Genomic DNA, 25,681 nt, shown 5'->3' on the forward strand with positions numbered 1-25,681 from the left:
CAGTAATTTATCTTAGTCCCAGAGTTGTAAATAGATCTTCAAAGCTTTTTTCATCTTATTTATTTGTTATTGCACTTTATAAAAATTAATGCTTCAGTAAAACTATTAGAAACATGACCTCTTTAGAGAAAGAGTAAGCCTCGAGGTTGATTTTCTTTCTCATCTATTCATGTCGGTCTACCATTCATTTGGTGTTAATACAACAAAACATTACAATATAGTTTTATTTTATTGTAATTTATCTGTACTTGATTGCCTGCAAAAGCTGTAGACTTGAGGGCAGTCATGTAAAGCTATCATCGTGACCTCAAAAATGCAACTAGAAAATCCCTTCACTCAGTACTATAACTCCTTTTGGAAATGGGAAATAAAAGGGTTAGGGTTTTGTCTCACTTTGCTATGAATAAATGCAGTTTTGTTGCACTGGCTGCTTCTGGTGCTTTCTCTACAATACAGATTACTTTAAAATAGTAGTAGAAAGCTTAGGTGAGATATACTGTAGCAATTTTAACAGCTTGTTCAAGTTTGACAAAAAACATGATCGTTTACATTTTAAAATAATTCGTTTAAAACATATGCAGCACTACCAGCATAGCCTGATTCTTTTTTAAAAAAATAACTTACTTTTGCTTAATAAATATAATTGTAACATACTTTGATACATTCTCTGTCAACATCACTCTTTTCAATATAGATACACTAAGATTCAGCTTCACAAGTCATATCTTAAATTCATTGAGGTTTTCTGCATACTTACCCACCAAGAGAAAAATTCAAATTTAAATGTACCATATGTAAATTTTCTGTTTATATATTAAATACTGTTGCTCATTTTGCAAAATGGCTTGAGTGTTTTTATTTTCTATCAGCATCCGATTGTTATTAATGTAGTTGACAAAGATTAAAACTGTTTAGAACTGTTGCAGCGAAAGAGACACTATAATAATCGATGCCATGTAATTCAATCCATGATTTAATGGTTTTACTGAGCTTGTTTTAGCAATGACTACTCAGGTTTAATCCGCCTAAATTGTCACCTTTTCTAACAATAATATGTTCAAAATACAGTTGTTAAAACTTTGTTTAATGTAAATTACATCTTTCCCTTAAATTAGGTAAAAGCTAAGATTATCTTCCCATGGAATTTTCAAGTAGTAGAAAAAACAGTGGTTTTGGAATCAAGCACAAATGGTTTAAACCACTGCTCTGTCACGGTAAAAAGCTGTAGGTGGGTTAAACTCTGATCATCTGCCTGTGTTGTGTAGAAAGGAAAGGAGCTTGCCAGGACACCAGTCTTCCCAGGAACTTGGAACATTACTGGAAGATCAGGGGAGATGTGCAGTGACCCTAGTTCCAATGCAGAAGTGCCCGTAAGTGGAAAAGTTAAGGAAAGTTTGCCGTTACAGCCTTCACAGATGCAGCAATGGCCACCTGGAATTCTGCATCCTGTAATGGATATCTGCTGGGACCAAGTTATTTACTATCTAAACTTAAACCTCTGGGGATTCCCAGTGGCTCAGCAGTAAAGGACCTGTCTGCCAATGCAAGGGATGTAGGAGACACAGTTTGATCCCTGAGCGGGGAAGATCCCCTGGAGAAGGGCATGGCAACCCACTCCCGTATTCTTGCCTGGAGAATCCCATGGACAGAGGATCCTGGTGGGCTACAGTCCATGGGGTCGCAGAGAGTCAGACATGATTGAAGTGACTTAGCACGCATGCAAACCTTTAAGACACCTGTCAAGATGTTCTGGGTTCAGATACTCATTAAGCAAAAACTTGAAACAACAAGAATGAAAAAAAAATGGAAGTGTTTTGACAACTGTGTGGATGTGTGTGTCTTTAAAGAACACAGACTGCTCTGCCAGTAGAAATCTATGTGTCCATTACTATGTATAATTTTCATTAATTAAGAATAATTTTCTCCCCACTTCCACTAATTATTAAATACAGAAAATGCATTTACTTTGGTGTACCTTTGTCAGAATCAAATAACACGAAGTACATAAATACCAAGTACAGACTCAAATAACACGTTAAGTACATTAAATGGTGTTTAATAAATGATCACTATGGCCCTAAGAACCCTACTACTCAGAATATTTGTCTTAATTTGGGGTTTGGGAAATAGTCGCTGTATAAAACTCTGCTGTTATTCTCCAAAACATCTTGAAGACCGTTTTCAGGTCTGATCACTCTTATTTGTCAGTTTGTCTTATTTTTAACCAGTTACAAACAGACTCAGAGTCCAAAAAACTGCAAATATTTACCGTTTCCACCTGGCCTCCTTTCAGTTAATACCATGCCAGCCGTGTGTGGGTCATTCTTCTAACTGTGGAAAGTGGATGGGTCAGGGCAACGTTTAAAGGAGGGAGACTGAACAGAAGGCTACTGGACCAGCCCATCTGGATTCAAGACAATTTTCATGGTAGAATCAATAGGACTTACTGATGGCTGGGATGAGAAGGGTGAAAGGATAGGAGTTCTGAGCTTGTTTATTACACAGCAGCATTGTAGCCGATAACTTTCTGGTACATACCAAGTTATATAACACAGTGACATTTCAGACAAAGGAAAAAGCATACTGCAAGCATCCAAAGAGAAAGAAAAAAGACTGGTAAGAGATAATAGAAGATACATATATTGGTTTCTGCCTCTTATTCCCAGCACAGAGTTCCTAAAATCTTTTAATCTCCAAAGTGATAAGAGCACCAGGAGCATTTTTTTGTTGTTCTCATATTTGATCTTGGGCCCTGATTCCTCACCCAGGGCTCCTAGATCCCTTGGGATTTCCTGGGTGATAGCAGTGCCTTTTGTTCTAATGAGGTGACTCTGGGTGGGCTTCTGGATGGAGGGAGCGGAGGGTGGGGGGAGGGTGGTCACCAGAAAGACCCAGCCATGATTAGAAGCTTGGAATTTTCTGGGACTTCCTTGGAGGTCCAGTGGTTAAGACCCCGAGCTTCCACTGCAGGGGGCAAGGTTTTGATCCTTGGTTGGGGAACTAAGATCCTGCACCCAGAGCACCTCTCTGAACCCTGTACTTGGGGGATTCTGATGGAGGCTTAGTCACACAGGCAATATCTCCTTTCTCTAGAGAATGTAATTTTCTGCCCCACCCTGCATTCTCATTTATGAACACAAGGAGGCACTGGGAGAATGGTGCCCCTAGAGAGGGATGGAAGCTCCACACCACTTCCTGCATCCCTTCCATCTACACTCATCTTTTACCACATCCTTCAGAAACAAAGTGATAAACAGTAAACTATTTACACATGAGCTGTGACTGCAAAGGGAGGGGAAAAAATGAAATCTTCCATTTTCAATAGGTGGAAGTAAACAGATAATACCCAAAACAGAAGTATCAAAAAGTAGCAGTTCACACATCTAGAACCTTGGAGCTAAATTCCAAACAGCCAGAAGTGCTGAAAGTAGTTCCCTCCAAAGCAGAAATCTATGATACTTTTTAAGGGAAGGAATGATAATGAAACAACTAGCTCTTGTTAAAAAGGAAAAAAAAAAAAAAAGATTTGGTGCATTTGCACCAACTTTACCAGTGTCTATCGCTGCAAAAGGGATTTGGGTTTTTACGTAATATAGTGAAATAATAACCCAATTATTGGTGTAATATATTGATATATAAGATCTTATGGAAAAACTCAAATGAACTTTTTGGCCAACCCAATATTACTATCATCATGGTAGCTATCAGTTTAAAAGCATTTACTATATCCTGAACTATGTCTTATCTATGTACTTTATACATACATTAATCCTATGAGATATGTTCATCCACGCTGTAAGCTAAGGAAGCTGAAACACAAGGTAAGGGACTTTCCATGACTGCACAGAATTTGAACCCAGACAGTCTGGCTTCAGGGCCTGCGCTCAGTCCTGACCATCGCAAGTCATCTACACTAGTCAGGACTCTGGCTCCAAGTATCAGAAACCTAGCTTAAACTGTCTTAAGTAAGAAGGCAAATATATTAACCCATGTAAACAAAACTGTGTAAACCCTATGTGTAAACATAGGGATAGGGTTTTCAGAGTTAACTGGATTAAAGGACTTGAACTCACTATTTTCTGACTCTTAAGCTCCTAGAACTACAAGTTAGCTTATTTAAGCCTTATTTAAATAAGGCTTATTTAGATGTTGGTTATTTAAGGCTTCTCCAAATGGCAAGATATACATCCTCAGGATCTCTCAGTTATAACCTTAGAGGCTGTAATTTAAAGAGAAAGAGAATGCAACAATGAGACAACCACTACACGCCTATCAGAATGGCTAAAATCCAAAACACCAACTCCCAATGCTGGCAAAGATGTGGAGCAACAGGAACTCCCACTCACTACTGATGGAAAGGCAAAATAGTACAGCCACTTTGAAAGACACTGAAGTGAAAGTCACTCAGTCATCTTGCGACCCCATGGACTGTAGCCTGCCAGGCTCCTCTGTTCATGGAATTTTCCAGGCAAGAATACTGGAGTGGGTTGCTGTTTCCTACTCCATTTGGAAGACAGTTTGACAGTTTCTTACAAAATTAAGGGTAACTTTACCATGCAATCCAGCATACTCTTTAGTATTTACCCAAGTGAGTTGAAAACTTATGAGCACACAAAAACCTACTCAGAGATGTTGACAGCAGCTTTATTCATGATTACTAAAATTAGGTTAGCAACCAAGATGTCCTTTAGTACAGGACTAAATAAATTGGTACATCCAGACAACAGAATATGAATCAGTGCTTAAAAGAGATGAATTACCTAAATCAGAAGGCAGCAAACTACAGCCATGGGACAAATAGGGCCCCCTACTTGTTTTGTAAATAAAATTTTATTGAAACACAGCCATAAAAACAAAAATGAGCTATGAAGCTATATTACATGGAGGAAATGTAGACTGCAAAGTGAAAGAAGCCAGTCTGAAAGGGCTACATACTGTTATGATTCAAACTATGTAAGATTCTGGAAAAGGCTTCCTCTCCAAGCTCTGTGAAATAGATCTGGAGAATAACTCTTATTGCTTCGCTGATGGTCTTACGCCCCCCCCCCTCCCTGGGATTGTCACTGTGGTCAAGAGGAGAATGAGGTAGATATGGGCCAGATCTGAGTGACATGCCCATTACTGTGGCTTGGGGTGGGGCAGAATTACAGGGAGGAAGAGGACAGTGATGTTTTATTAGCAGGGGGAATTGGTGCTGGGCAGAAAAAATAACAGTGGCTACACCTCACCTGTATTATGTACATATTTAAAAGTTCTTTGTTTCTTTTGAAAAAGGAAAAGAACACTTACCATTTTTCAGCTTGAAAAACGTGGTTCCATTGGAAAGGAGGATTAATGGAGAGAAAGACAAGATCAGGGTGAAAACAAGGAGAGAAAACAAGGACTAAGAAGTAGAAAATGAAGAGAATTTAGGACAGTATACTAAAGGCCAAAAGACATGGCCTTTCCTGTGTATGGGCAAAATTGGTAAAATTAGTATTTCTATAAACTAGAACAATTTTATTCTTTAAATAATATTCTTACAGACAAAGATAAGAGACCCAGTTCTAGCCAAGAAGATGGTGAAGGGATGTCCTGTGAGACTTCAAAGTTACTGTTTCTTTATTGGATAAGGATCTTTGCCTGCCTGTACTGTAGACATTGGACCGAGCTGTACAGCAGTCATTTGGCAAACAAAGAGAAGACCCACGCCCTAATGATGACAGGACAGAACCTGTGTCCCTAAGAGCACTGCAGGAGCACGTCACTAGCCCTGGACTTCCTAACTCTGGACTCCTTGTAGATGAGGAAAACAACTCAAGCTGCTGCAGTTAGGTTCCTATTACAGGCAACAGAACACTGATATCTTAAGGGTCACAAATAGCTGTCATCACTTTTATCACTCAGTACTCTTGCCTGGAAAATCCCATGGGTGGAGGAGCCTGGTGGGCTGCAGTTCATGGGGTTGCTAAGAGTCGGACACAACTGAGCGACTTCACTTTCACTTTTCACTTTCATGCACTGGAGAAGGAAATGGCAACCCACTCCAGTGTTGTTGCCTGAAAGTACCATGGACAGAGGAGCCTGGTGGGCTGCAGTCCGTGGGGTCGCTAAGAGTCAGACACAACTCAGTGCCTTCACTTTCATGCACTGGAGAAGGAAACGGCAACCCACTCCGGTGTTCTTGCCTGGAGAATCTCAGGGACGGGGGAGCTTGGTGGGCTGCCATCTATGGGGTCGCACAGAGTTGGACACGATTGAAGCGACTCAGCAGCAGCCGCAGAGCAGTTACAAGTTATGCATTTAAGATGGCTGATGAAGGCTGCACTGAGAGGCTGTGGGAAGCAACTGAGTTGAGATAAAAACTGAAACTTAAGATTTTCAAATGATCAACAACACTTTCAACCAAATGACTAAATGAGTTAAACGTCACCCCGTTTCTTTTTTTTTTTTAATGATGTGTAATAGCATGGCTTTATTTTGAAAGAGGAACAATTACTTTCTTTGAATCCCTACTATTTATTCTTATTTACGCCTTAGTATATAATCAACCCACTTCTAACAGTAACAAGAAATAAAAACCACAACAATTCTCATTAACCTTTTATTTTTAACTTAGTTTTACAGTAGAGAAACAGAAAAGTATTATCATTAAAAAAATACCATAGCTGTCAATCTTAAATGAGATTCTTGTTAAACAAAGCAGTAACACTACGTCCTGTAATTACATCTTTACTTGTATATACAAGAACAGTGTGCAAAGTGCTTTTCAAACTATAAAATAAGACTTTGGAATAGGATACAAATGGTTATCCCTAGGAGCTAGTTACCTCCAACTGCTTGTCACGAATCACAACTGCTTACATTCTTACTCTGCCTCTTATTTCCTTATATACTAAGAGAAAAGCCACCATTTTCTGATACCAGATAGAGGGCTAATTTTTTAGAATAATTCCAGATCCACAGGTTTAAATTTTATTGTTACATATAATTCAGTTACTGGCTTCATTTTTTTCCTCTAAATAAATAGAGGACAGCTTTTTAAAAGCAAATAATTGGTAGATCCATTTAGACAGACACATTTTAATCAAGATGGGATTCAAAGAAAAAAAAAGAAACACCAAGTTACATGTAAGAAAAAATCAAGGGAAAAAACAGTCTTCAGAAAAGCAAATCATATTCTTTCTTCAGGTAAACAAAGAACCACCCTCTATACTAGGGACAGATTGCTTTCTCTCTTATCAAAAACACTCTAAACACATGATGCTAAAGCCAACATCACACATACCAAGAATATTTAAAAATCATTTGATACTAAGCCTTTGAATCAGAGAAATCTTGGAAGTATAAGTAAGGTACATCTACATGAGCAGGGAGTTTCAAAAGGTATACAAGAAGGATAATTCCAAAGAAAGTCTTCAAGAATCTAAATTACAGTCTTCTTCTTAGTCTATAGGTGGGGGGTGGGGGAAATACTTAAATTTACATTAGTTGGGTGTGTCTTATTCAAATGGAAGCATATGGCCTGCTAGCTTTCAAATCCCTCCAACACCCCTTGAGAAATAGGTACGTCTCCAATATTATACCCCGAAGAAAAACTGAGGCACTAAGAGGTTAAGAGTCCAGTCTGTGTGGTTTATACCAGTTGCAGAAAAGTGATTTTTCATGTGTTTCCTTTTGACCTTTGTAAAAACAGTATAAATAAGTTTTCATTTTATATTTCAAAGCACCCTATGAAGCAGAAACAAGATATTCTCAGTTAAAGGAAAATGATTACAAAGGAATCCACGTGTATAACTGAATACAAATCTTATTAATGATCTGCAGACTCAGAACACACGGACAAACCTACTTTAAGCCCACTCTTCATCATTTCCATTAGTCGGTAAGGTCTATTCTGTGAATCATTTGTAAAAATGAAGCCTAGTACACAGGGCTCTGCTTTGTCATGATGCCTGAACGCTGAAGTCAGAGCTGTGCATGCCCAAGCGGGATCTTGAGCAGCCCACAGAGTGGGTGTGGAGAAGATTCTTCCGGTCTTTCTCCAGTAAATTGCATGGTGGTTCAGTGACTTAAAAAGACGGTTGATTTATCAGTTGAAATTCACTCCTGGTTTGCATACTTTCTCATATTTAATTTAGAAAGTTAAAAATACCCAGTTATAAATCTGTTCTCATCATCACAACTATACCTGGGAAAAGCAGCTTATCATTCTCTATGGGAGATAATCAGGTAAACATGTTACCAAACAGTAATTAATAATTTAATGTCCTTTGAAGTCAAGGGTAGGGGAAATCTATGCTACTTATCACCTAGTTGAGATTGATTATTCAAGTATCAGCAATATTAGTCCTTAAAATGTTTATCATTTGTGTAGTGCAAAATATATATATGTATATATGTACACAAACCAAACTACTGGACAACAAAAATGTAATCATCACAAACTAGGATTTTCGTGTGAGCTCCACAATCGGTATCATCCCGAGGTTATCCAGGGCCAGTAGACTTCAACAAAATTTCATTTTCTTTAGTTCAGTTTTCTTTGAAAAGAGGAAAATAAACAAGGTCCTATGAGTATAAATGCAACCTGAACATGAGACACATCCATACCAAAGAATTTGCTGAATGGTAACGTAATAATAATACTCAAATTCAAAATAAGACCATGAAATTACAAATGATTCTTATGCAGTTACTTCAGGTCACTTAGAGCTCAACAGGAAAGATCCAGGTGCAAGTGATGACATTTCCAAGTTATAGTTTCCAACAAACAATTTAAATGCACCTTCCCTGGGAGAGAGGTTCAAGAGGGAGGAGACATAGGTATACCTTTGGCTGATTCATGTTCATATTTGGCAGAAACCAACACAGTATTGGAAAGCAATTATACTTCAATTAAAAATAAATAAATTTAATAAATAAATGTACATTCCTCCTCTTATGGCTTCTAGAATCTCATCTACTTGGCTATTCCACAGTTCAGACTTTGTAAATTATTTCATAATTTTATCAAAATGAATAAGTTCTGAAACAAAAAACTTGCTAAAACAACAAAAGTTTGCTAGATGCACAACCTGAACTGTTTCATTTAATCAACACATATTATGTATCTGATACTTTCTAGGCACTGTGCCAGTGACTGAGGATCCTCTCAGCCCTCAAAAAGCTCTGTTTAATTGATGGGATAGGGTGCCAAGGACATGTGAACCAACAACTCAGATATGTATAATGTGACAGTTTTACTAATAGCAGGGTCAGTTACCAGGGAAGGATAAACTTGTGAGCACAAGACATCACATGTGATCTGAATTCTGGGAAAGGACCCACAGCTGTAAAACTTCTAAACGCTCCTCAGCATTGCAGAGGCCAAAATGGCCTGAAACTCTCATTACAGATTCCTCTCCTCTGTATAAGGGCTTCCCTCATTCACATGGCAAAGAATCTGCCTGCAATTCAGGAGACCCAGGTTCAATCCCAGGGTCAGAAAGATCCCGTGGAGAAGCAAATAACTACCCACTTCAGCAGTCTAGGCTGGAGATTCCAACGGACAGAGAAGCCTGGCAGGCTATAGTCCATGGGGTTGCAAAAGCTGGACATGACTTGGTGACTACAGCACCACCTCTGTAGAAATAATCTTAGGCAATGCCTTGGCAGGGATGACCTTGTACATAACTGGACATTCTTTATCCTCTGCAGAAATATTATGTACACCTGGGTGTGACATTTTAAATAATCAGATGGATTTTCACATAACAAGAGAAGATTACTCATGGCATGAAGGAAAAAAACACCCTGGAGGAACAGAATCGTGGGTGGTTGTAAAGACTGCCTGAGTGAGGTGTTAGCAGAAATGCTGACAGGGAGGTGCCTGAACTCACATGATGCAGATTTCCATACAAGGTCTTCTATAGATTTACCAAAAAGCACATGACTTGATCTATGAAACCCCCAATCATCAACTGTAATAGGGTAATAGACGTTAGTCACTGTTACTGTCTTCAGAATTAGGGGATTTTTTCCAGGCATTTATGAACTTTCTCTCCTTTTATAAAAAACTAACTTGCATAATGGGGGTATAGCGGGATAAGAGAAGTTACAAAAAATAACAGAAAAGAAAACAGAAATAGCATCCTGCCTTCCCCCAGCCCACTGAACTCTGCTCTGTCAGGAATGCTGAGATGCTTTCTGTGCCCCAGGAACCTAGGCCTGACTTTTTTTAAACATTTATTTATTTTTAATTAATTAAAAACATGCTTCCCTTCAAAGTACAGGCTATCACAATTAAGCTAATATCACAATAAAGTGAGACATGCAAATTTTCTGGTTTCCCAGTGGCTAGTTTACACTCTACTGTAGTCTATTAAGTCTGCAATAGCATTGTGTTTAAAAAAACTTGTACATTCCTTCAATTAAAAATTGTTGTTCAGTCAGTAAGTCATGTCTGACCCTGAAATCATATGGTCTGCAGCACACCAGGCCTCCCTGTCCTTCACTATCTCCCAGAGTTTCCTCAAACTCATGTCCATTGAGTCAATGATGCTATCCAACCATCTCATCCTCTGTCGTCCCCTTCTCCTCCTGCCCTCAATCTTTACCAGCATCAGGGTCTATTCCAATGAGTCAGTTCTTCACATCAGGTGGCCGAAGTATTGGAGCTTCAGCATCAGTCCTTCCAGTGAATATTCAGGACTGATTTACTTTAGGATGGACTGCTTGGATCTCCTTGCAGTCCAAGGGACTCTCAAGAGTCTTCTCCAACACCACAGTCCAAAAGCATCAATTCTTTGGCACTCAGCCTTCTTTATGGTCCAAATCTTAAATCCATACATGACTACTGGAGAAACCATAGCTCTGACTATTGGATCTTTGTTGGCAAAGTCATCTCTGCTTTTTAATACGCTGTCTAGGTTTGCCATAGCTTTTCTACCAAAAATGCTTTATTGCTAAAAAATGCTAACCATCATCTGAACCTTCGACAAGTCATAGGAATAACATCAAACTTCACTAATCACAGATCACCATAACAGATTAAAAAAATAATGAAAAAGCCTAAGATATTTCGAGAATTACCAAATAAGACCAAGAGACATGAAGTGGACAGATGTTGGGAAAATGGTGCTGATAGGCTTACAACTGGAGTGTCACAAAACTTCAGAGTTTAAAAACTAGAATATATGCAAAGTGCAAAAAAAAAAGAGATAAGGTCTGCTTATAACATTTTAAGACTAGTCTTGTGGACTTAAAACATCTGTTTTCAGGGATTTCCCTGGTGATCTGTGGTCAAGGCTCAGTACTTTCACTGACGTGGCCTGGGTTTGATCCCTGGTTAGCGAATTAAGATCCCACAAGCCATGTGGCTTGGTTAAAAAAGAAAGGTCTGCTATCAGTACTTAAGACTTAAGTCATGGACAATTCTAATAGCAGAATGACCAGGTTAGGTATCTGAGGGAATATGGTACCACTGGAGGTACCATCTTAGGAGGCTGGCTGTTCAGGGCCTAATTTTGAACAGGGCTACAGATGTTACTCTTCATAGCATGCAGAAAGAATGTTTTTCGGATACCCTGCAGAGTGATATGGGATCTCATTTACTTTTATAATTTTCTAATGTAAGCTATTATATATAGAATGGATAAACACCAAGGTCCTACTGTATAGCACAGAGAACTATTTTCAATATTCTATTGGCACCCCACTCCAGTACTCTTGCCTGGAAAATCCCATGGGCAGAGGACCCTGGAAGTCTGCAGTCCATGGGGTCGCTAAGAGTTGGACACAACTGAGCGACTTCACTTTCACTTTTCAATTTCATGCATTGGAGAAGGAAATGGCAACCCACTACAGTGTTCTTGCCTGGAAAATCCCAGGGACATGGGAGCCTGGTGGGCTGCTGTCTATGGGGTCGCACAGAGTCAGGCACGACTGAAGCAACTTAGCAGCAATAGCAGCGGCATGATAAAACATAATGGAAAATAATATAAAATATATATATGTATAATTGAATCACTTTGCTATATAGCAGAATTAACACTAAATCAACTATAAAAAATGTACATTCTTCTATATTGGGGGGGAAAAAAATCAAGCAGTGGACCTTAAGTATTACTTTTCATGTTAAAAAAAATTTTTTTTAAAGCTTAACACAGATAAGCAGTTACTTTACATGTGTATAGGATTATCTCTGTGTGTGCTTGCATCCAGATGCATATACGTTAAATAAAATCAAAGCCTATCCATGTCACATGGTACTTCAGCTGCTCTACCAAGAGTGGGCATTTAAGCCATGTATTCAGCACATATTTACTGAAAGCCAGATACATGCCAGACACTGTGCTAGAGCATGACATACAGAATGGGCCCTCTCCTGGCCACACTTTTCCCATCCTAAGAGGATTTTTAGATCTTTGTCTTCACTGCTAACACGGACCTGTCTCCTCCAAACCATGCACAATGTTCTTTAATCTTCTTTCCTATCAGACTAAAAACCTGATAAACATTGCCAGATTCAGTTCAGTTCAGCTCAATTCAGTCACTTAGTCGTGTCCGACTCTTTGTGACCCCATGGACTGCAGCACGTCAGGCTTCCCTGTCCATCACCAACTCCCAGAGTTTACTCAAACTCATGTCCATCAAGTCGGTGATGCCATCCAACCATCTCATCCTCTGTCGTCCCCTTCTCCTCCTGCCTTCAATCTTTCCCAGCATCAGGGTCTTTTCCAGTGAGTCAGTTCTTCACATCAGGTGGCCAAAGTACTGGAGTTTCAGCTTCAGCATCAGTCCTTCTAATGAGTATTCAGGATTGATTTACTTTAGGATGGACTGCTTGGATCTCCTTGCAGTCCAAGGGACTCTCAAGAGTCTTCTCCAACACCACAGTTCAAAAGCATCAATTCTTCAGCGCTCAGCTTTCTTCACAGTCCAACTCTCACATCCATACATGACTACTGGAAAAACCATAGCTTTGACTAGCTAGACCTTTGTTGGCAAAGTAATGTCTCTGCTTTTTAATATGCAAGGTTGGTCTAACTTTTCTTCCAAGAATCAAGCATCTTTTAATTTCATGGCTGCAGTTACCATCTGCAGTAATTTTGGAGCTCCCCAAAATAAAGTCTGTCACTGTTTCCACTGTTTCCCAATCTATTTGCCATGAAGTGATGGGACTGGATGCCATGATATTAGTTTTCTGAATGTTGAGCTTTAAGCCAACTCTTTCACTCTCTTTCACTTTCATCAAGAGGCTCTTTAGTTCTTCTTCACTTTCTGCCATAAGGGTGGTATCATCTGCATATCTGAGGTTACTGACATTTCTCCTGGCAATCTTGATTCCTGCTTGTGCTTCATCCAGCCCAGCATTTCTCATGATGTACTCTGCATGTAAGTTAAATAAGCAGGGTGACAATATTCAGCCTTGACGTACTCCTTTCCCAATTTGGAACCAGTCTGTTGTTTCCTGTCTGGTTCTAATTGTTGCTTCTTGACCTGCATACAGATTTCTCAGGAGGCAGGTCAGGTGGTCTGGTACTCCCATCTCTTTAAAAATTATCCACAGTTTGTTGTGATTCACACAATCAAAGGATTTGGCATAGTCAATAAAGCAGAAGTAGATGTTTTTCTGGATCTCTCTTATTTTTTCAGTGATCCAATGGATGTTGGCAATTTGATCTCTGGTTCCTCTGTCTTTTCTAAATCCTACTTGAACATTTGGAAGTTCATGGTTCATGTACTGCTGAAGCTTAGCTTGGAGAATTTTGAGCATTACTTTATTAGTGTGTGAGATGAGTGCAATTGTGTGGTAGTTTGAACACTCTTTGGCATCGCCTTTTTTTTAGGATTGGAATGAAAACTGCCAGATTAAAACATGCCTAAAGCCCCTCAGACAGCATATTAAAAAGCAGAGACATTACTCTGTCAACAAAGGTCTGTCTAGTCAAGGCTATGATTTTTCCAGTGGTCATGTATGGATGTGAGAGTTGGGCTATAAAGAAAGCTGAGCACTGAAGAATTGATACTTTTGAACTGTGGTGTTGGAGAAGACTCTTGAGAGTCCCTTGGACTGCAAGGAGATCCAACCAGTCCATCCTAAAGGAGATCATTCCTGGGTGTTCATTGGTAGGACTTGTGTTGAAGCTGAAACTCCAATACTTTGGCCACCTGATGTGAAGAGCTGACTCATTTGAAAAGACCCTGATGCTGGGAAAGATCGAGGGCAGGAGAAGGGGACGACAGAGGATGAGATGGTTGGATGGCATCACCGACTCAACAGACATGGGTTTAGGTGGACTCCAGGAGTTGGTGATGGACAGGGAGGCCTGGCGTGCTGCGGTTCATGGGGTCGCAAAGAGTCGGACACGACTGAGCAACTGAACTGAACTGAACTGAACTGAGAGCCCCTCAAAGCCAAAACTTTACTTCCGAATCAAACGTGGCTCCACCTCCAACCCCAGTTGGTTTGTTACACATGTAAGCAAGCAATACATAAAACCACTATCTCATCAATATGCAATTGCACAGCACTAAATAATTTACAACTTTGAAGGACTAAACACCCAGGATACATTGAAAACTGGATACAGATTCAATAATAATAAAACAGAAAATTAAAAACAGAGAAAAGTTTTCCCATTCAGAGACATCTGTCAACAACTAGAAGGCATACTTAGGAGGACTATTATATACTTTCACTAGTGAGGAACATTAAAAAATAATAATCATTTTAGAAGAACTGCAATTTTCAGAGACTAAGAAAAGTACAGTTCGTTTTTTCAGTTTTTAATAAAGTGACAAGCTGCTTCAACCTTAAGTGTGAAATAACACTGAAGTAATAAGCTTTACTTTTTTTTGTCCTGTGCCCAGTTTCTTTATTCTCCAGTACCCAACTTTTAACAAAGGAAAACATGAAAAAGAATTCTGAAATGCATTGCAAAATATATACACACTTTCCATTAGCACCACTGTTCCCAGCTGCTTAAATTCAGCATAACCACCTACTGAAAAACAGTTTGGCTCTTTTTCCCTCTCATCCCTATCAGGGATGTTAGGATTTAAAACACTATATAGAACCCAACCATCACAGTAGAAACATAATTGTGTGGAAAAAGAAAGGATTTAAATTACGGTCTGTATCTTAACAGCTGAAATAACACATATACAGATGGCTTAGAAAGGGGGTAAATGACACTGAGAAAGCAGCTTAGGCTTCTGAAATCCCACCTAAGTTTCTGTAAATCAGCAAGTATATTCCAAGAATGTTAATGTACCAGAAAACTTATTGAGTTCATTTATAAACATAAATCAAACTGTCATAACAAAAGCAGAGAACAAAGAAGACTAAACTGAGGTCACGTGCATTTTCAGTTTCTCTACTATGAAGTACTCTCACTAGAGCACTTAAGAGTAGTAAGCTGTTTACCCCTGTGATGTAAGAGAAGGGTAAATATTTGGCTTTTGCTTTTGTTATCATGTGCAGTAATTAGAAATGTCAGTTCTTTGGTAGAGATACAACAGACACACAATTATTTAAATTTGTAGATTTTTTAAAAAATGTGTTTCTACTGCACATATATAAGAGAACACTTAAGATCTTACCACCAAACACCCCCTCTCTTTTCCCCATCGGTTCTGACCTAATGGGAAATGGTGACAAAACAACAAAAACATAATCAGTGAGGCCAAGAACGACCAACATTTGACCATCTGCCCATTCAGGGAAAGTAATTCAGTTTATGTAGTGTCTCAAAAAATTGCTCTAAAGATTTTCTTGAACCCAATAGTTTTGGCCTCACATTACTCCTCATCTAGACAACCTCAGAGTACTTGCCAATGATTTTATTATTTTCCGTCTTATCTGAATTACTTCCTGGCATCCAATCTGGAATTCTGGTTCTCAAATTAGAATAAGCCCTACTTCTAGAGACAGTCAACCACCAGGGTAAACATTTTCTAAAGTGCCAGTGTCTATATTTCTAAGGTACAGAAAATGAATGCAGGCATTATTTTTCATCTGTTGTCCTTTAATATTAGCAAAGGACCCCAAATAAACATCAGACATTGAGAACATTATTTCTAAAAAAAAAAAAAGAACATTATTTCTCCATAAAACTTATGCCTATAATCAATCATTTTCTTGTTGCATGAATCAGAAGTGTACAAATTCTTTAGATGCTCTCAAGTGAAAAAATTTTAATCTAACAAGTGTCTAGCAACCCACCAGATATCGTTACCAAGGTAGTCACAGTCTCAGATCAGTACAGGATGTTCAGTATGATGTTTAGTATCACGATTTATCTGTAAGATGGACCTATCTCCCTGACTACTGCTGAAAGCTCTGTCTGCTGTAGAAGAGTTTGCATACTGCTTAGAATACATACAGGCTTAGAATTATATACCAGTATGTAAACTGGTAATATAAACAGGCTTCCCTGGTGGCTCAGACAGTGAAGAATCCACCTGCAATGCAGGAGACCCAGGCTCGATCCCTGGGGCACAAAGATCCCCTGGAGGAGGAAATGGCAACCCACTCCAGTATTCTTGCCTGGAGAGTTCCATGGACAGAAGAGCCTGGTGGGCTACAGTCAATGGGGACACAAAGAGTTGAACATGACTGAGTGACTGACTAACACTTTCACTTTTTTCACTGTAGAATTTTAAAACTATCATATTACCTTCTCCTTCTTTGGTAATATAAATGCACCAACCACTGGGCAATAAAAGGCCATATGATAGCGAAGGTCAATGCACCAGGAGACATCTCGAAGGGCCACCAAGATGGTCTCTGAGAAAATAAAATAAGCTGGTCACTAATCTGTCACATGTATAAACTTAAAAACACATCTAGTTCATAATTTTTTAAATACAACAACTAATAAAAGATTTCATTCCTCCTAGAGGGAGGGAGATAATTTTAGAGCATAATTCAGTAACGTAGACTTTCAGAAGTGCTTCAGACTTACAAGACAAACATAGGTATATAATTTTTTAAATCTTCTACTTTGTATAGTAGTGTAGCCAGTCAACAAACAATGTTGTGATAGTTTCAGGTAAAGAGCAAACAGATTCAGCCATACATATACATGTATCCATTCTCCCCCAAACTCCCCTCCCATCCAGACTGCTACATAACTTTGAGCAGAGTTCCCTGTGCTATATAGTAGGTCCTCGTTGGTTATCCATTTTAAACATAGCAGTGTGTACATGTCCATCTCAAACTTTCCCTTCCCCCCACCCTTCCCCCTACCCTTCCCCCGTGGCGACCAGAAGTTTGTTCTCCAGGTCTATGATTCTCTTTCTGTTTTAAAACAAATATATTTTAAACCTCAAAGTTCAAAATGGTAAATATTATTTTGAAAACTTTAAGAGTATCATATAATTTATATTTATTATAACCTGTTTGAAACCCTGGCGCTCAGATTTAAGAAAAGAATTTCTTACCGGTGAAGTGGGCTGATTACTGGTCTGTAATGCTGATGATTTTGCCTATAAATACAAACAGTGATTTAGCTTTGACAGAAAGAAAAAATACAGTACTTTTTTCCTATTTCCTGTCTTTTAAAGGAAGCCTGAAATATTAGTTTATTCTCAATTTTTCTGCTAATTATGATTATCCTGAAACTCACAGTGACCAAATTAAAAGTCCCTAAAGTTGCCAGCCAAAGAGTTATCTTTGGCATTTTATGTTTTATAGTAGTTCAAATATAAAATTATCAAAATAAAACCTCAAATTAATGAGCTATTACTTCTTTTACATTCTTTTTAAATTAACTACTCAACATTTCTTAATTCCTTAAATTCCATATAAACTACCAACTTACAAACATTCAAGGAGAACTGCAGCCCTGATCATTAAGAATGTAAACATGTAAAGATTAAGCAAACCATATCCAAATATTTGTTTTGGAAATTCATGATCAGCTATAGTAAACCATGGTGGAGGTCAAATGACAATTTTTCCTTTCTCTCTGCTTAGAAGTTTTCATCTTAAAAAATAATTTACATTAAAAAATGGGGACGTTAGTATATTGCCCCTAGACCATTTTAAAAAGAGGTCAAGATAGAAGACCATGCTTACTATAAAACGATGACACTTCAATGATGGACTCTAGGACATTAGTGCCTAAAACTGTACTATTCGATAATTCTTATTCTCCTATTCTTCTTCATACTTCCAACATGGTACTACTAATTTTATAGATTGAAAATTTCCTATTACTTTAAGTGGTATTTGGCTTTTGGCACAGTCTTTTCTGAAATAATATTTTCAAAAGTAGATCCTTTTAAAAATCATTAATCTCCACTGATGTGTATAAATCAGATTTATTTTAATCTAACAGCAAATAATTACTGTGCCCCCTACTTGGAATGAGGCTCCACACTTATGCAGTAGTAAATAAAATAGTTCCTACAATCATGGTGTTTAATAGTCTAACAGGAAAGAGATATTAAACACAGTACCAAAAAAATCACACATTTAACATTGAAAAACCATTTTGTAAATTGTTACTGTGTACCATTTTATGCTTCCAGAATCTCTTTCTTAGCAAAACCATTCAAATCAGTGTATTTGAATATTTTTCTCAGTGTGTTTGAATACACCTCTTGATAAAACATCATCTGAGCCCTGTTCCCTAAAAATAGATTCTTACTTAACTGCTAAAATAAGGTTTGGCTATCATTTGTGTGGTCCATTTAAATCAGATTAAGGCAGATTCCAGCTGCACACTGTTTGACAGGTCAACAGCAGATAAGACAAGGCAAATGCAGAAGCCCACCTGTGATGCCGCCAGCATCTCCAGTTTGTGGAGTCTCTGGAGGACGTTCTGCATGTCCTCCTGCAGGCGCATGAGCACAAGCGCGATCTGCTCGTTCAGGCTGCCCCTTGAGCCTCTGTCCGAACCCCAGCGTTCCCCATCACCTCCACTTCCCACTTGCCGACCCTTGCTTCCTTCGCTCAAATGCTGCATCCTGTGCCCTATTTTAAGAGACCAAAATAAATTACTTTTTGGCTCAGTGGTAAAGAATCCACCTGCCAATGTAAGAGACACAAGTTCGACCCCTGGGTCGAGAGGATCCCCTAGAGCAGGAAACAGCAACCCACTCCAATATTCTTGCCTGAGAAATTCCAGGGACAGAGGGGTTCAGTCCATGGGGTTGCAGAAGAGGGACATGACTTAGCAACTAAACAACAACAACAATCATTTTTATAAAAGTAGAAATGGTGGGGTTTGGGTTTTGTTTTGTTTTGTTTTTTCATTTTCCCTCTGTTTCTTTGAGATCTAATGGAGTGGAAGCAATAATAAAGTACACAAAATAAACTACTAAAATCAAAGAAGTTGACATAGGTGGAAACTTCCATTTACACTTACTGTTTTTTTTGCTAAAGTTTTATAATGTACCTAATAAACTAATACACAACTCAATGTATATAATATATAAATAATACACATATTTGGGTATGTTCTTAAGAATTATTTACTAATATAGTAACAAGACTGAAAAATATGAAAACTGTTTCTCTTAGAGTACTAAGAGCTACACCAAATAGCCATGTTTTCTTATTTGGTCATTGTAAGCCTCCCAAAGTTTTTTAAGTGAGTTTTCTTATAAATTCCATCATACTTACAGACATATGGAAATCTTACTACTATTAACACATGGTTATCTATCCATCCATTTTTTCCCTACACATATATTTACAGAATTGGCATTACCCCTTATTGTAATTTTGTATACTACTTTTTTAAAAATATGAATATTTGTGTGTTCATTACAAATTTTATTTTAAATAATAAAATTTTATTCCAGTCCCAATAACACTGAAATGGCTACATGAATTCATTAGTAAGACGAAGAAGTAATTTACTCAGTTGTTCTCCACTTTTGGATAGTTTGGATGACTCCAAATTTTTGTGATTACAAATAACATTGCAATGAATATTTTTGTATATAAATTCTTGTCCAAATTTCTGTTGATTTCTTTAGGTCAGACAAATTCAAAGAAGAATTTCTGGATGAAAGGATAACAACCCTGTTGTGGTTTTTAATAAATATTGCCAAGTTATTTTTCAGAAAGACTGAAACTTTTGTTTGGTTGGTTTTTTTTTTTTTGGCTGAGCTGCACTGGGAATCCTAGTTTCCCAATCAGGGATCAAACCCATGCCCCCTTACACTGGGAATGCAGAGTCCTAACCACTGAACTGCCAGGGAAGTCCGAAACAGTTTTATATTGCAGTGCGTAAAAGGCACTACCATGTTACCTTACCCTTGCAGAAATGGGATATCACAAGCTTTACATGTTTGCTTATATAATGTGTAAGTTTTCAACATTATTATAGGGGAATTCCCTGGCAGGCCAAGGGTTAAGACTCCATGCTTCCACTGCAGGGGGCAGGGGATCCTATATGCTGCATGGCATGGCCAAAAGACAAAAATTAAAAAAGAGGTGACAGGACACACATTTGGCTACCTTAAAGAAGTGTATAAAACATGTGGAAATAGACATGTTTTCCCCCATATCGTCAAAGAATACAGTGCTATGCCCTGTAGAGTCAAAGGAGAGAACCAGACATAAAGGACAATGGTCAGATGTTCTGAGGATAACTCTCAACACTCCCTTTGCTAAGGGACAGTCCTGGTGCCTCTCCTATCAAGAACCTCCCCATTTCATTAATTCCTTTATAAAAGCAGTGAGAACAAAAAACAAGTGCCACCTACCTCTCCCTCTCCTAATGTTAGAGAATTCCTCACTTTCTCCAGCCCGTTTCTCGCGGTGCGGGGCGCCACTGTTACTCCCGCCGTCCTCTCCCCCACGCTTTACTTCACCTTTGCCTTCAACTGCTGCTACCTGCATGTTCCCAGGGCTGCCATTCCCAGGAAGTACTTGAACATCTTCAGGAAAACCAGAACTTTCCAACGGTTGACTGGGATTACCACCCAAGTAATAGGAAAATGGTCCATTGTTTGATATAAAGCCGTCTAAAGACTACAAATGGAAAACAGTTATACATCACCAAGTTCTTATGACAATTGAAGAATTACTGGCTTTATAAAGCGGTTTTTTTAAATGTTATCATAGACAATATTATTTTTCTAAAAAATGTCAACTCATTTTCTGCCTCCCATCTGAAGGGAAGAGATGGGATGGAGATGATTCATCTATGAGCAAAGAACTGAGATACTTGGCAATGAATTGTTCTCATGAGTCATTTATCCAAGAAACATTTAAATACCTACAGTTAATGTGTTCAAAGCACTGTAAAAACATTGTAAATCAATTATACCTCATAAAGTTAAAAATAATGAATTAATGAAATTAAAAATTAAATAAAGTGAAAAGAAATTTAGAAGGAACTGTGTTAGAATACGGGTGGGGAAAGACTTGGGGGTGGGATATATAAACAAGAAGTATAAATACAACTGTCAAAACCACCTTAGCTGTTACCAGGAAAAGTTGTCAAAAAGGAAAAATAAAATTCAGGTACTTTAATGGTTTTTTCCAAAGTTCACTTTCAATACTAAATCTTAACTGAAATTTTAAAAAGTATTTCCACTCAAAATTTCAGTCTAATACATCAACGTGAAGAACAGATTTGTTTAAGTTATTCAATCTTCTTGACTGTTAAATGTCTCAGACATAAGGACCAGCATAAGGAATTCACCTTCTGCCTCCCATCCCACCTCTCTCAGAATATTTATAAATGTAAATACATTATAAATTATAATATTTAAATATTTTGAATAGTCAGAAAGTTTATATATTTTTAAACTCACAAAAAAGCAAAATACAAGTGTTTAAACATTTTACAGGTATGTTTTCAAAGTGGTGAAAAGCATACACATCTGTTATTAGCAGAAGTTATGCATGGAATTTGAATATATCACTTTGAAAACTTACCAATTAAAAAAATGTTATTTTTACCTCTTCTTGCCCAAATTGCTCCATAGAATCACAGTAAACTTCACTGTCTGAATCACTTGTCAAATGCTGAATTCCTGAAATATCTTCAACATGATCATTGTTTACATCTAAATATAAACAAATGTCCAGGTAGAATAGTTATTCTCTAATTGAAGAAAAGTGCATTTATTTCATTTTCAAAACTTATTGGCTCTATATTATTTTCATATTGGGATAGAAATATGAAAGTTGATTTATTTTAACTTACCAAAAATTTAAATTCAATCTAATTTTATGTAAAAAGATTACAAAGTATTTTATCATTGAATTTTACAAAGACACTGTCCAGATCAAGCTTATAAAAACCTAATAACACATAAGAAAAAAACCAACTACCTGCTAGGGCCCTAAATCTGGGATGCAACCATGCATATTTGGTTGTTATATTAAGAAATGGTATTTCTTGGTTTCTTGAGTGAATTGCAGCAATGTCAATGATTCACTATATACATACTATATGCTCATCCCTAGAGCCCTAACTTATGAAAAGACTGTAACTTACCTTGCTGACTTGAGAACAAAAGTGTCATATAATTAGAGTATGAGTTAAAAGAAACATCAGTAATAAAAGCAAAAATTTCCAAGATTTTAGTTTAAAATGCCATATAAAAACACAATAAAAAATGTCTCAAGAAAAATATAAGCCCCAGCCCTAATTCAGTCTTTCAAAGAGATAACCCTTATAATAGTAAGGGTTATCTCACTGAAAACCCTAAGATGTTACTCATAAGAGGTTTTTTAAAGTTCTTAGCTGCTCCTAAATATCTTAAAATTACTAAAACAGTATTTTATTCATAGGCAAGAACCCAGAGAAACAAATTTTGACAGGGACAGTACCTTGGTGAACGCAGACAACAGTTTTTCCAGTTTGCTCCAAGTTTTCATCTACAGATTTTACTTCCTCAGTGCATTGACCATTCAGGGAAGGACTGGCATGAATGCTGTTCTGTACGCCCTGCACAAAGCTGTCTTTATCATAGCCATTAGTGACAATGATTTCCAAATTCTTATGGTCTGCAGATTTCTTCATCATTTTCTTATCTGTCATGTGAAAAGGGAGAGAAAGTTCACTATAGGAAAACTTCTGTACACTATGTTCTAATATTGGGTAGTCATTCCTCTAGCCTAAGATAATCCTTTTGAAGGGCTTCCTACTTGGATCAGGGAGACAGGGTGCTACTTGAAAATGGGTTAATTACATGCTGAGAGCTCACCCAAACTGTTGGTTTCAAAACTGCTTTGGTTGCATGTGAATCTCCTCAAATCCCTTTCAAGAGTTACTCTCTTAAGGTTCTTTCATTCTCTCAGGCATAGGCAAATTGCTTTGAGACCCAGTCAAACTAAGAAGTCTACATAGCCAATAAAAAGAGCCTTCAAAGAAGGTATTACTTGTCAGACTTTATTGGAAAGTGAAGGCAAAACTAAGCTGTATGGTTTGTTTTAGTATCTTTCCGCCCCCCCTTTCTAAAACAATCTCCCGAAGAATCACTGGTACTCTTCCTCACAAGGCTCCCCCAGTGCAATACCCCATGATTCCAACATTCCCTGCTCATCAGAATCTCTGCCTGTATCCTATTCTCTGCACCATGCTATTCTCGACAAGATATTAAGGGTTTAACTTGTCTAATGCAGCATTTCAGGCACTATATTTACAGGAGTGACCTATCCTTCTTAGCCTTCAATTAACATCAGCCCACCTATGCTTAAGGCTGGCTGTCCCTGAACTTGTTGTGAACTTTTTCTGGAGTCTCTTGGTCCACAACAAACCTGGTTAGAGGTCAAGAGTCCAGGCCCTCCACGTGCCCTGATCACACACAACGCCAAATTAGTCCACACCTCTCCACAGCCTTTCATCTTAGTTAATGCAAAGTGATCAGCCCATCGCCCAAAGATTACCGCTATCACGTAGTTCTGGGCTTTTTGTGTCTTCTTGGGCCTCTTCTTCCTCAGATTCAGCTCCACTATCACTGCTTTCAGCTTTACCATTAACAGTTTTGGCATTTGGAGTAGAAGCTAGAACATTACCAAGATCTAAAATACAAAATGACCATTTCAACTTTATGCTGTAGCATACAATCATGTTGCAATTTATAAATAATACCTTGTGTAATTCACAAATAACTAAGAAAATAATCTTGAAGAAAAAGTTAGAATGTTAATATATAATTAACAGTATTATTTTCTTCAACTATGAATATATATACATTACATTAATTCCTCCAGTTATCTGTTCACAACAAAATGGTAACACTATCTTAAACTCTTTCTAAACAAGGCAGACGATAAATTATTTTAACACTGATCAAACTGTAAAGGTAAGAGATGAATGATCTTTATACACAATAAACGAAGAGACAGTTGTTACATACATTAGCATGCTGAAAACATAAACACCTTTGGCCCTAAAAGCACTCATGAATATTATGGTTGGACTGCATTAAAAAGTTTTTTTTTATCCTTTTATTACCTATAGGGCTTCAGGTGCACAAATTACATTACTGTCTTTACACAGTAAATGGAAAGCTAATCTTTTTTTTTTTTAGCATGAGTTTAAAAAAAGAAAAAGCATTAGTTAATCTGATCAATCACTTAAAAGGGACAAATTGTCCTATTACCCAAAGTCATACCTTGAGAGTAAATACATCAAAGGTTCTCAAACAGTATCATGGATAGGAATCGCCTGAGATCTAGTTAAAATGCAGGTTCTGAATTGGTAAATCTGGGGTAATCTAAGATTCTAGATTTCCATAAAGCTCCTCAGTTCAATTCAGTTCAGTTGCTCAGTCGTGTCCAACTCTTTGCAGCATGCCAGGCCTCCCTGTCCATCACCATCTCCCGGAGTTCACTCAGACTCATGTCCATCGAGTCAGTGACACCATCTGGCCATCTCATCCTCTGTCGTCCCCTTCTCCTCCTGCCCCCAATCCCTCCCAGAATCAGAGTCTTTTCCAATGAGTCAACTCTTCTCATGAAGTGGCCAAAGTACTGGAGTTTCAGCTTTAGCATCATTCCTTCCAAAGAAATCCCAGGACTGATCTCCTTCAGAATGGACTGGTTGGATCTCCTTGCAGTCCAAGGGACTCTGAAGAGTCTTCTCCAACACCACAGTTCAAAAGCATCAATTCTTCAGCGCTCAGCCTTCTTCACAGTCCAACTCACATCCATACATGACCACTGGAAAAACCTTGACTAGACGGACCTTAGTCAGCAAAATAATGTCTCTGCTTTTCAATATGCTATCTAGGTTGGTCATAACTTTTCTTCCAAGGAGTAAGCGTCTTTTAATTTCATGGCTGCAGTCACCATCTGCCGTGATTTTGGGGCCCAAAAAATAAAGTCTGACACTGTTTCCACTGTTTCTCCATCTATTTCCCATAAAGTGATGGGACCAGATACCATGATCTTCGTTATGTGATGCCAATGCTGATGGTTACTGGACCACATTCTGAGACACTGGGGATTATATTTCCATAACTCTGAGATATTGAAGGCATCCTAACTGGCTCTTGGCCAAAAAACAATGGTCTTCCTCCACAAACATCTGGGCTTTATTTTCAATTATACAGGTCCCTTCTGGATGCTTCCATGCATCTCAAATAACCTATTAAATCTCCACTCATCTTTAACAATCAGGCTTATAGCCTTATTTAAATCTCTCTAATCAGTAGCAATAAAAAGTAAAACTTCAGCTCTATAGTCAACACTGAGCTCTGTTCCCTCTCAGAGAATCATGATTATAGCACAGCTTTT

At 38.0% G+C, this 25,681-nt stretch overlaps 1 protein-coding gene across 2 annotated transcripts in view; it reads right to left on the reverse strand.

Moving 5' to 3' along the window:
• Window positions 1-6,660: 6,660 nt before the first annotated feature.
• ACBD5 (acyl-CoA binding domain containing 5) overlaps window positions 6,661-25,681 on the reverse strand; it is a 30,238-nt gene continuing 11,217 nt past the window's right edge. For both annotated transcript variants that reach the window (XM_068986693.1, XM_068986692.1), the window contains 8 exons: window positions 23,828-23,962; window positions 22,769-22,972; window positions 21,893-21,999; window positions 20,689-20,956; window positions 18,747-18,946; window positions 17,410-17,454; window positions 16,644-16,753; window positions 6,661-8,522 (listed from right to left, as the gene is read on the reverse strand). In XM_068986693.1, the coding sequence (XP_068842794.1) occupies window positions 8,510-8,522; window positions 16,644-16,753; window positions 17,410-17,454; window positions 18,747-18,946; window positions 20,689-20,956; window positions 21,893-21,999; window positions 22,769-22,972; window positions 23,828-23,962 (1,082 nt within the window). In that variant the 3' untranslated portion in view covers window positions 6,661-8,509. The remainder of the gene's footprint in view (window positions 8,523-16,643; window positions 16,754-17,409; window positions 17,455-18,746; window positions 18,947-20,688; window positions 20,957-21,892; window positions 22,000-22,768; window positions 22,973-23,827; window positions 23,963-25,681) is intronic.

The sequence above is a fragment of the Capricornis sumatraensis genome, chromosome 15, assembly GCF_032405125.1.
Source record: "Capricornis sumatraensis isolate serow.1 chromosome 15, serow.2, whole genome shotgun sequence".
In the NCBI taxonomy this organism is placed as follows: Eukaryota; Metazoa; Chordata; class Mammalia; order Artiodactyla; family Bovidae; genus Capricornis; species Capricornis sumatraensis.